This window comes from Neophocaena asiaeorientalis, unplaced genomic scaffold (genome assembly GCF_003031525.2).
Source record: "Neophocaena asiaeorientalis asiaeorientalis breed wild unplaced genomic scaffold, Neophocaena_asiaeorientalis_V1.1 scaffold182, whole genome shotgun sequence".
NCBI classification, from domain to species: domain Eukaryota; kingdom Metazoa; phylum Chordata; class Mammalia; order Artiodactyla; family Phocoenidae; genus Neophocaena; species Neophocaena asiaeorientalis.
The window spans coordinates 6262690-6275319 of record NW_020174648.1 but is presented as its reverse complement, the minus strand read 5'-3'; the positions used below and the strand labels follow the sequence as shown (position 1 = coordinate 6275319).

Below are 12630 nucleotides of genomic sequence, written 5' to 3'. Positions count from 1 at the left end.
GTGTTCCCATTTGAGGAAAACCTAAATTTCCTTTTGCATTGGAGTTTAAGATAGGACATTATATTAGGAAAATTGTACCCATTTTGCTACTTACCTGTGAGTGCTTGACAAACAATATAAAACTTTAAATTTTCAAAACGAGCAAAAGAAAGGTAGGGAGGGTGCATACTAAACTCGTAGTATTGGTTCCAAAGGGTCTGAGATTAGAGAGAGAAAGGAGAAATTATTTTTTCCCTATACACTTTGGTATTCATTAGCTTTTTACAATGAGTATAGATAATAGTTTTGTAACTTAAAAACCATAATATAGAAAATAGTATTTTAAAACCCATGAGAGGTGCAAGCTGAAGCAAAGAATAGGGAATGTGAGAGAAGTCTTCTGTCCTCTTTGACCCGACTTGGGCCTTGCACCGCCGTGGCCTCTCTCATTGCGGAGCACAGGCTCCAGACGCGCAGGCCCAGCGGCCATGGCCCACGGAGCCAGCCGCTCCGCGGCACGCGGGATCCTCCCGGACTGGGGCACGAAACCACGTCCCCCGCATCGGCAGGCAGACTCCCAACCACTGCGCCACCAGGGAAGCCCTGACCCGACTTTTAAGTTGAGGGAACTAAATTTTATATCTGAAAAAGAATTAGCTCTTTTATTCTTATAAGGAATTTAAGGCAAACTTAGAAGAAATAGTACAATAAAGTGCATGATTAATTAGCATTTAATTTGTATAGACAGTGTTTATTATAGGAGTTCATAGCAGTTTAAAGGAATCATATTAAAATTATGAATATTAGATTATAATAATTTCTATTTTAGTAAGTTATATTTTGTTCACTGGTACAATAATATGTTTGGAATTTCCTCAGAACTTACTGACTTTATCTTTGTTATATACTTGATCTTTTTGGATGCCTTGAGCAAGGTATCCTCAAGTATTCACAGGAAGTATTATATATATGTTTTTACTATTTACTAAGCTCATATTTGGACAGGACTAATCTCTTGTCTTGTTTATGGGAAAAAAAAGCCATGCTACTAGAAAACTAAACCTTTGAAAAACAAGGATCAGATTAAGTATTGACTGCTCAGCTGCCGCTATTTTGAAACTTAAAAAATGGTATATTTAATTTGTTTATAGTCTTGTATAAAATGCTCCATAGCATACTTTTAAATTTTGGAAAGCTACAGTAAAAACACTGTTTTCTAGTAAGTGTGGGTATGCATTGTTGGCAGACAGAGGCACACTGTGGACAGATCACATTGTCTCTCGAGTACAAGACCTACTTAATAGCCACATAAATTTGAGTAAAATAACTTTTCTGGACTTTACGTTTCTTACCTATAAAGAAGAAATAACAATAATATCCTAACAAATATTTAAAAATGTTCGAATTAGCTGAATTTTAGAGTTTATGAAAATCCTTTACAAACAAAGTGGTAGTGTTGATGGGATTCCTGAAGCTTCCAAAGTAGTTAATAGTATACAGTATGTTGGGTAATATCTTCACTAATATAATAGCATTTCTAGTAATGAATTTCATATAACTTTTTTTTTTTTTTTCAAACTGAGGATATAGTATTTCAAACTGAAGATATAGGCTACTCAGTGAACATGACTGTTGAGGGCCAGGGTGACTTTCTATTAATCTGGCTTGATGCAAAGAGAGAGTACAGTGTCTTATTCTAATTTTTAAAAAAATTTTCTTTCTTTTAATTTAACTAGGTTAGTTGATCTTGACCAATATGTTTGGAGTAACTCTAAAGCAAATACAATCTCATTTTTACCCAGAAACTAATGTATATGTCACTACTGTATTTTGTTTCAGTTAACAATTTATGGCTATTTTTTATCACAGTTTCTGATCATTGGTAATCTTTTACATGCAAAAATAAAGATCTGGGAATTTAGGTAACTTATTTCTATGTGATTTTATTATGTATCTTAATGAATTCTTATTTATGATGTTTCTCTAAAAAATGAAAGCTATTTGTCAGTACAGAGCTGAGATTGTATCGTTACTATTGAGGCTTTTGCTCACTGGGCTTCTATATATTCTTGATACCTTATTTCTCCTTTTTTTTCCCTCCCCAATATTTTCAGATGTTTTGGAATGTTATTAAGCCCAGGTCGAAACGTGAAGAACAGTGACATGCATTTACTGGATATGGTAATGAAAATCTTAAGCACCTTAACCAAGTATAGATGATAGTTATTTTATATTTTTAAAGTATTTTCTATTTTGAAATTTTGTCATTTTGTCAAAATTGTTTCTAACTTTCAGCTATCAATTACTATGATAGTAGTAATTTAATTTGGAACCCCAAACTTAAAATTACTTATGAGGGAGAGATTTAGGAAAACTTTCATAAAAAAAGCATATGCAAGTGGGAAACAAATAAAAAGATAATGTAATGAAAATATCCATCTATTCATCTGTTTGGCTTCTTAGGAATGTGTCTCTTCTTTGAGCCAAAATAGCAAATACATGATTATAACAGCACAATGTTATAAGTGAATATGGTGCCTTTCATTTTTTTTAATACAATATTATTAATTTGAGTACCGTGATGGATGCTTTTGTTTTCTTTAAAGCGTTTCCCTTTCTGAATTTTTCCTTCTTGATTACCTTTCATTAGCAAAGTATATTTACTTTAGGAGTGGTACTTATTTAAGGAATGCCCTTGAAGGTTAATATGTATTTAAGAGTTGGTATTTGATGTAAAAATAGCAAGCCATCTTAACTTTTAAACAGAAATACCTGCTAATATTGCAGTTAATGAAAACATTTACTCTGTGGTTTAGAAATGTTATAGGAAATAGTTATCTTAGTATAAGTATAAAGTTTTTTACTTAACTGAGATTTTTTTAGGTAGCACTACATGTTTTCTTCCTTTCAGCTGTATTTTGCAAATGTCAGTTAAATACCACAAATTATATCAACTTTTTCTTTGAGTTATTTCATGGTAACATCACATGGATTTTCTACTGGTAGTAGAATGGTTTATTCAGCCTTTTTGAGGACCTAATTTTGTGCCAGGTATTGTGTGAAGTGCTGGTGTTATAGACATGGTAAAACAGTTCTTACCATCTGTGGGTTCATAATCTTGTGATGGAAATAGATCTTTTAAGTATGTAATGACAGCAGTGGGTTAAGTGCTCTCATAGAGTTGGTACAATGAGCCACAGAAATACAGAGGAAGCACTGCATGGGTAGGTAAGGTAAGGACAACCAGTTACTTTAAATGTGAAAATGAATTAGGTATTGGTTCATCTCTCTTCCCTCGCTCTTTACAGCATATCAGTTATGCAAGTGGTTTTACTTAAGGCAGGACATAGCATTTTGGAGCCCTGAAAATTCCGTGAGGAGGTAGTTTCAGGGACATTAAACACTTATAAGCTCCTAGATCCTAATTAGAATGATTTTTCAGAGTTTAAAAGATTAAGGTGAATCACTGGCAAAGATTTTTCTGTGAAACCTAAATTTAGATTATAGAGTTACAGACCTGGCATGAACTTCTGAACCCCTTAGTCTTAGTGTCTTGCTTGTGGTGCAGCCCTCCACCTTTAAGAGTCCATATTGATATCAAAGGACTTGTCAGCACTGAAGCTCCTGGAAAGAGCGGTGGGCTTACCTGTGCCACAAATAGTTGGTCAAGTTGGAGGGTTTATATGTACAATTATGAGCAGTTGTGATTTGTTATTACCAGTGCTATTAATCTTCATGCTATCTTTAATACACGGTTATTGAGCTTTAGCTAGATTACATCTAATAAAAAGGAACTTGTTACCTTATAATGAAGACTATGGGACAGTTCTGGTTATTACAGGTTATACCTTTGTAATCACCTGAAATCATATTCCTTGTAACTTTGCCTAATTAGTCTTAGTTCTGCCCTTTAGAGCCAGATGTTAATACTTTTTCTTCTATGACATCCAAATACGTGTACACTTTGAAAACAAATTTCACCTTGCACTTTATTCTGACAAACTTTAAAAGTGTTTAATTATATTTAATTTCAGAATTTGTGAGACTTTTCTATTTGACTTGAATAATTTTTAAGCAATGCTGACTTTCTTCCCTGAATGCTAAATAAGCCAGATGAACTGAGACTTTTCTATAAATTTATAAATTTTGTTTAATATAAAATCTACATGAAAGAGAAAGTTATACTTATAAATGAAATATATTTTTTAGTCAAATAGCCAAATTATTTATATATATATCATACATAGTCTGTAAATAAAATCATATATAAATAAAATTAGTTAGGTTTTTTTGTGGGTACAGATGACAGACTCTCAATTTTCTCCCAGTAGTGAGTGAGAATAGTTTGGTGAAGATACTTGTAGTAGGAATAAGGAAATGAGAATTTTGATTCATAGCCATTGATACCTAGGAAAAGCCTAACAGGAATGTACCAAAAAGCTGAAAACTAGGTAGAGTCAGTTTTCATGGAACTGGAGCACAACTTAAAGTCCTATACAGCAGAAACTAACACAACATTGTAAAGCAATTATACTCCAGTAAAGATGTTAAAAAAAAAAATCAAGTCACAGAAGACTAAAAACAATGTAATACCATTTTTAGAAAAACTCAGAAGCAGGTAAAATAAAATAATATTAAAAAAAAAAAGTCCTAGAGACGCCACAGCAAGTTTGTGGATCTTCACAATTAACTATTTATTGACATTAGGCTAGTAGCTGGACTCACAGAAATAAAATTTACATTGTAATCCAATATACTTGTAATCTTTGTGTATAAAAAAAGCTAAAGTAAAATTTTTATGAAACAGTTTTTAACCCTTACATGTGTGATGAAATCTGCAATTTTTTCCCTCTACTTGACTAAAAAGTCTGGTCACAATCCACTAAATTGATTTTATGATCCACAAATGGGTCACAAACTGCTGTTTGGAAATCATTAGCCTGTCAGCTCCATAAAGTCAGGACCATTTTTGTTTTGTTTTCCTTGCTGGATACTCACAGGTATAGAGCATGACTCACAGTGGGCTCATATTTGTTTAATGAATAGATGGATTAGCATGAACTTACATTTTTTATTTTTATTTTTTTGTGTTATCTCCTCCTTCTGATGCCATCTGTGTGCTTTACCCTGCTGTCTGCCTACTTGACCTCATAGCTTCAGCTTACTCATAACTTGACAGTAGTTCATTCATGGCTTAGTATGAATTAGCATGATTCTTCAGCTTATGTTTCCATTGCAAAGTGTCATATTCTCATTATATTTCCCAGTTTATTTTCTTAAGAAGAGGGCATCTGGTGGTTCCAGCCTGGCCTAGTTTGGGCAGAGGCTTTTGTCGTCCAGATGTCCTTTACCTGATGTCCCTGATCTTGTCAGCCTTCCTGGGGGAGCCAGGGCATGCAGAGGAGTCAGGAAAGAAGTCTAGAGCAAAGATTGTGACAGTATCTTCATAAGGGGATGGGAGCAAGCCAGGCTATGTAATAGAAATGTCTAGTTCAGTATCAAAAATGACTTGATGAAGAGAAACTTCTATTGAGGGCTTTTGATGTGTAAGACAGTATTATTGTGGTTGTATGTTGTGAGGACTAAAAAGAAATAAAAATATGCTTAATTTGGTTGGGCTGTTTTGGTTACAAGAAACAAAGATTCACTTAGAGCACCTTAAAGGCAAAAGAGGTTATTGATCTTCATGAAATTGTACCTAAACCTGCAAAGTGGTCTCTATCTGGTCTCTTCCTGTCTGCCTCTCCTGCCATGGGCTTACTCTTTCTGTGAGACTCTTTACTGCTGCCCCTGTTCTCTCAACCTCTGGTGCTGCGCCCCCCCTTCTGTCTTTCTGCACCTTCTTCTCTCTCCCTCTCCCTGCCTCCCTTCTTTCCTTCTCTTCCCTCTTTCCCCCTCTCCTCCCCTTCTCCCTCCTTGCCCTTTTCTCTCCCTCCCTGCCTCTTCTCTGCCCTTCTCTTTCCTCCCCTTCAACTTGCCTCCTTTGTATCTGCCTTTGTTTTTTGACTACAGGATTAATTATTTTTAAGGATTTTTTCGGTGTTTGTTTTCTCCATTTCTCTCTTACCACTTAGCAGTTTCCTAGTACTCTGCTGTTCTTTATATATTTTTCCCTACATTAAATTCTGTTATAACTTCGTTTTGTATGTGGCCTGACATCACCTGACTTCTTATCAAAACCTTTCAGCCCCACTGCTAACTGCCCACTTTCCTTGGTATTTGTTAATTGAAAGAAAGAACTTGACTGGTCTAGCTCATTTTTTTGGACTCAAGCATAGCACGAGCTCTTGTCCAGAAATGGACTGGACTTTTTTGGGTCAGGTGCTCATTCTTGTTCTGAACGTCTAATTAGACAGTAGAGAGAGAGGATAGGCACATGGAAGGGAGTGAGGGAGAGAGAGAAAGATATGAATATATAAATGTGTTGGAGGTACTGAGTGGCTTTCCTTTACATGGCCCTGAGTGTATTTCACTTCTGGAATTCAGGGTCCCTGCACTTAAGCTATACAATCTGATTAGTGAAATATCACTAGTACACTAGAAAAATGTACATAGTAATTGCCAAATGACTACAGTAATTTCATGGGGATTCAGAGAAGCATCTGTGTGGGGGAAATATTGGAAAAAAAGTTTTTTCTCTTTTATTTTTAGTCTGACCCTTTTCGTACTCTCCATTTATAATATAAGGAAATCGGTACAGAAAATTGAAAGTACTGTGGATAATACTCTTTTGCACGTGCACATATTTGTATGCGTGTGCTGTTCTCCCACGGGACAACCTCTAAGCTCCCTCACACTACACATACACACACACACACACAAACACAAGCTATGTGTTGCCTTGCTTTCAAGGCCACATATAGTTGTGGAGTTGCTGCTTTAGCGAGAGTCAAGAGCTGGCTTGGTAAAAGTCTTAAGGAGTGGAGGAAATGAAGAGGAAGAGGAGAAGGAGAGAACAGAAGGAGAATAAGTATGAGGGTAGAGGGAGATAGTTAATTACCTTGAGTGCTGATTACAAACCAGTATTAGTCTCCTAATATTGATTTATGATTGTTAGAAAGTGTACCTATATCTGGCATATAGGCAATAAAAGTATTAACTTTAAAGGTATTCATTGTGATAAAGTACATTAATATTTTAAGAATATATTAAAAATTAGAACATTAGAAGAAAAATCCTAACCTATTTTCCTGTGATTAGCTATTAATTCAGTTTAACTATCTTCAGTGAGATCCGTAATACAGTTTTAATAGAAACTTCCTATATCCTGTATGTGTAGGTATGTGAAATTTTGACAACCAGCCTAAGATAAAGTTAAATATAACTTCATACCAGTATTATGTTTTTGTGAGTCAGCATGTAAGGGCATACCTCCTTTTATCCAAGAGTATGTGTCTCTAAATAGAAACTCTGGAGAAAGCTGTAGGAGAATTTAATATTTAAAGAAATGCTTCTGTGGGATGAAAAAAATTTACAAAGAAAATAAGTCCCCTGTTTGTGAATTCAAATTTTAATAAATTGGATTGCTTAAAGTAAGGTATAATTTAAAATGATGATTTTTTGATGTATATATTCTCAGTGATTCCTGTTTGAACTTTTATAGGAATCCATGGGAAAGAGCTATGATGGGAGAGCTTATGTTATCACCGGCATGTGGAACCCCAATGCACCAATATTTCTGGCACTTAATGAAGAAACCCCAAAAGGTGAATTTTCTTAAAAAATTCCTTATTATTTACTTTAAAATTTACATTATGGACAATATTGTTTTGCCATGTTTAAAAAAAATTCTGGTGCTCATTTTAAATGCAATTATTCTTGTTTTCATGCTTTATACATCTATGGGGAAAACCTCCACTATTCAAAAGAAAGCCCCCCGATGATATGTGCATTAATTTTATTACATTATGTTAAGAAAGTATTTGGGCTTTGTGTTTCATATGTCATTATAGAGTTGTTTTATTTAAGGGGGAAATGATGGAAGAATATGAAAGAAATGATGAAGCAAATTCTGGAATTTTTGCATCTCTGATAACTATATTTTAACTTTTTTTCTCTATATTACAGATTACTTATATCTTTTCATTTACTATTATTCATTCCAGTCTTTTGACCTTCGGGAACTTAGTAATGTATATTTAAGATTTCATTTGTGACAAATACTTTTTTCCAAGTTGTTTACCTTTTCATTTTGTTTAATATGTTAGTGTTGAACAGAATTTATAGATGGTAAGTAGGCTCATTTGTCATTTTTCCCATTGTATTTATTTTTATTTCTACTTTATCCAGATATCTGTTAATTGCCCATGTGGTTTTTTTTTTTTCCCCTCCACCATCTGCCTTTAAACTAAAATTTAGTTTTATCTCATGAGTTATAATCTTCTACTAAATGCTTTACTATGATTCAACCAATAATTTATATTGAGAAAATAATGGATCAGCTTGTTTGATCTTTGTTTTATATTATTTACTTTTTACCCACAATAGACTTTTGGTTAAAGACGGGAGCATTAGTGAATACTGATATGGAAATATAATATATTAATGAAGAACATTAAATGATAATCATTTTTGAATTTCCTTAATAAAAGTATTTACCAGTTCCATAAATTGCATGCATTTGATCACACATCAAACTATTTCAAACTGAGGGCTAAAAGAGAGAAAAATAATGATGATTATGTAAAATTTAGCTTTTCATATATTAGGAATAAATAATTTTTACACCACAGTTTGTTATTTCTGGATACAGGCTTGTGAATACCAGTCTGTAAACTTCTTCCTTATAATCATTCAGAAAATCAATGTGAAAATGGAAAAAATAAGCCAGTTGATAATTTTGAAGTAAAATATAGAAATTTCAAATAATAACTTATAAAAGCACTTTTTACCTGTTCTTAATGTAACACATAGTTCAGTTTCACTTTGTATTTTAATACCTATTTGGTCCTCAATTAAAAATAATATATTTCAGGGACTTCCCTGGTGGTCCAGTGGTTAAGGCTCTGCCTTCCAATGCAGGGGTTGCAGGTTCGATCCCTGGTTGGGGAACTAAGATCCCACATGTCGTGCAGTGTGGCCCCAAAATAATAATAATAGTAAAAAAATAAAAAAGAATTATGTATTTAAAAAAATACATATTTTAAAATTTATTTGTTCAATGAAAAGAAACTACATAGTACTATATTACAATAATATTCTAATGCAAAAGATAATGTGTTTTAAATTTAAAATCATTTCATATGCCACACAAAAATGTTGACCTAATTTCTTACATTTTTAAATGGTGTTCTTGAAATTATACATTACTCAGAGGAGTCATGAATCAAAACTACAAAAGTTGAAGCCCTGAGAGATGAAATGTCTTGGATCTTTTCACTACATCAAGTTGTATATTGTATTCTGTGTTTTGTTATTTTCCCTAACCCCTCTACTTTATTCCCCTGAGACTTTATAAGGTCCTTAGGTCAAGTACAATGTCTAGAGAATCCTAATTCCTCTTGAATTGGCAGATAGAATGCTTGTATTTAGTACGAATGTAATACATTTTTTGTTGAGTTTAATGATATTAATAGGAGTGTAGTTGATGAGTATAAATGTTGTATAATGGTTAAAAAGACAGTATTGAAGGTTTCTTCTAATGGTGGGCTTGGTTATTTGAACTTTCCTTTAACTGAGAACTGAAAATGGTAGACAATATAAATTTAAAAAATATTTTAAAAACAGTGAAGAGGGGTTTCCCTGGTGGCGCAGTGGTTGAGAGTCTGCCTGCCGATGCAGGGGACACGGGTTCGTGCCCCGGTCCAGGAGGATCCCACATGCTGCGGAGCGGCTGGGCCCGTGAGCCATGGCCGCTGAGCCTGCGTGTCCGGAGCCTGTGCTCCGCAACGGGAGAGACCGCAGCAGTGAGAGGCGTACTGCAAAAAAAAAAAATAATAATAATAATGAAGAAGTGACAAAATGATATGGAATAAACAAACCACAGTTTCAAAAATCCCAATGAATTTCAAGCAGGGTAAATAGAATAAAATGAAATCCATATTTCAACCTATCATAGCGAAACTGAAGAAAAGGAATAGACACTGGTCTAGAAAGTCTAGATTCAAATTAGAGGAAGTCTGTGGTGAAGAAAACATTTTAAATAGTAACTGAAATTTTGACTGGTAACAGTATACTGTTGTCTAAAAGCACTTGCCAGGACTCTGATATATATTTTATGTATAGAAAATATATATACATACTATAAATATGTAGTGTGTATATATACTCCCTATATGTAGAGAGAGTATATATGTGTATGTGTACTCTATATGTTATATATAGAGAGAGTATATATAGCGTATTTTATATGTTATATATAGAGTATATATATATGAAAGTTACACATTAGAGCTTTGGTCAATGATTTTCCTGATGGTTAATATGTATTATGGACAATGAGGGTACTGACAAATCTCTGGGGACTTCCCTTAAAGCATACAACATTGAAATATTAATAACATTTTCCCAAACAAATTTAACATAATGAAGGTTGAGCATCTCTTCTGATTTGACAGTCCTTCCCATGCAACTCATCAAACAGACCTAATAATTTCTAGTATCTCTTTTTATAAAATGAAAGGGCAGATCTTTGTGATTTTCCAGGTTTTTTTTTTAAACCTAAAAGATAGTGTAAAAGACATTCTGAAATTTCTATTTTATTTATTTTTTTATATTAAGGGCCTGATTTTGAGAAGGAGAAATTAAAGTTGTCAGAGGAGATTTGGACATTTGATTAAGGTGGGATCAGGAGTGTTGAGAAACATACTTGGGAAACTTGGTTACCTATTTAATCTAAGTGACAATAAAACATTTAAAATTAAACATAGCAGGTAACAGGAGTATAAAGAACCTTAATCCAGGCTTCCCTGGTGGCGCAGTGGTTGAGGGTCCGCCTGCCGATGCAGGGGACACGGCTTCGTGTCCTGGTCTGGGAAGATCCCACATGCCACGGAGTGGCTAGACCCGTGAGCCATGGCCGCGGAGCCTGCGCGTCCGGAGCCTGTGCTCTGCAACGGGAGAGGCCGCTACAGTGAGAGGCCCACATACCGCAAAAAAAAAAAAAAGAACCTTAATCCTTTAACTTTGTTTTCTTAAATAAGTAATAATAAAGCTGGCATAAAACACAGAAAATTTCTACTGCAGATAAACGAGTGTACATGACCGTGGCGGTGGATATGGTAGTCACGGAGGTGGTGGAGCCTGTACGCTTTCTCCTGGAGACAGTAGTACGCGTGTACCCTGCAAACGAGCGATTTTGGTATTTCAGCAGAAAGACTTTCACGGAGACTTTCTTCATGAGGTTGAAACAGGTAGGACCTTTTTGTTCTTCTCACATAATACATTTTTCCCACCATTTTTTCTTTAATGCCAACATAATTTCTTAAATAACAATAAAAAGCAATAGAATTCCTCAGATAATCAAATGATATTTAGAGTCAACTAGCAGAGTATTTGAAAAATCCATGTGTCAATTGAAAAAAAACAACTACTAATAATTATGTAGAAATTTGTTTTAGAAACCTGTAATGTGTACCTGTAAAGTATCAACATACTTAATAGAAATAACGAATCTATATCTAAAACAGCTTTTCTTCCTTTTATATACAATTACATAAAACCAAAAAGAAAGGGCACAGAAACATCATATCTTTATAAATAATAGTAAAAACATTATGAAGTAATACATGACTAATTGTTATAGTTATTTCTACCTATATAATATTATGTGAAGGTGTTGTTTGACTTATTAGTAAGGTTATAAAATTATTTTAATATTAAATGAACAAAATTAGGGTTTCTGTGAAGTTCTTAAATTAGGCAGTATTAATAGGTAAAATACACTTTTTGTTATGTAATGAAGGAAGAAGGTAACAGTGAAAAATAATTTGAATTCTAGTAGTGTCCATTTTATGAAATCAGAGTAAAATATTCTATTTGAGTGATGTAAATCCTTTTCATCCTGTTTAGTGCTCCCTCTCTCCCAAGTTTAAAAAATGCTTGTTGCTTCATATACTGTAATATGCAAAATGTAATGTGGTAAAAGCAAGCATCAGTTCAGTGAACAAATATAGAAGCCACTTAACCATTTTCATATTAAAAAAAACTTGTCATTGCTCAGTTAGGCTTCATATATTAGATGCTTTGAAATTGTTGTGGTTTTCGTCTTGCATAAAATTATTAGAGCTGTGGTTTGACACAGCTTTTATTACTGTGTAGACTGTTTTTTTTCTTTTAGTTTTTGTAGCATATTCTGATGAATATAATATGAACAATATTTAAAATTTTAGTGTACTGAGCATATTTTCATGTTTTATTCTGAGATATTTTTCTCCCTTCTTTCTTTCTTTTCTTTTCTTTTTTTTTTTTTTTTGGTAGCTTAATTGTTAATGACTGTCAAAGAATTCTTTTGTCATTTTGAGCCAAAGGATTATTCAGAGTTGCATAAGAGTGAATAAAGGAGCTGTATACAAAGTGGTTGCCATCATTCTAGTGACAGTTAATAAATTATTATGCTGTGAATTTTTCTTCCTTGAGACTTGATAAAAAGTTAGCTTCCCCCCTCCCGCCCTGCCCCCCCAAATTAGCTTCAAATATATATATATATATATA

The 12630-nt window shown here is 33.7% G+C and overlaps 1 protein-coding gene across 4 annotated transcripts in view; it reads left to right on the top strand.

Moving 5' to 3' along the window:
* Positions 1-12630, top strand: part of RABGAP1L (RAB GTPase activating protein 1 like) — a 668427-nt gene that overhangs the window by 99072 nt on the left and 556725 nt on the right. For all 4 annotated transcript variants that reach the window (XR_003005040.1, XR_003005039.1, XM_024758766.1 and 1 more), the window contains exons 8-10: positions 2094-2160; positions 7583-7685; positions 11164-11330. Coding sequence is in view for 2 of the 4 variants with exons in the window: in XM_024758766.1 (XP_024614534.1) it covers positions 2094-2160; positions 7583-7685; positions 11164-11330 (337 nt within the window). In the remaining 2 variants the exon portion in view is untranslated. The remainder of the gene's footprint in view (positions 1-2093; positions 2161-7582; positions 7686-11163; positions 11331-12630) is intronic.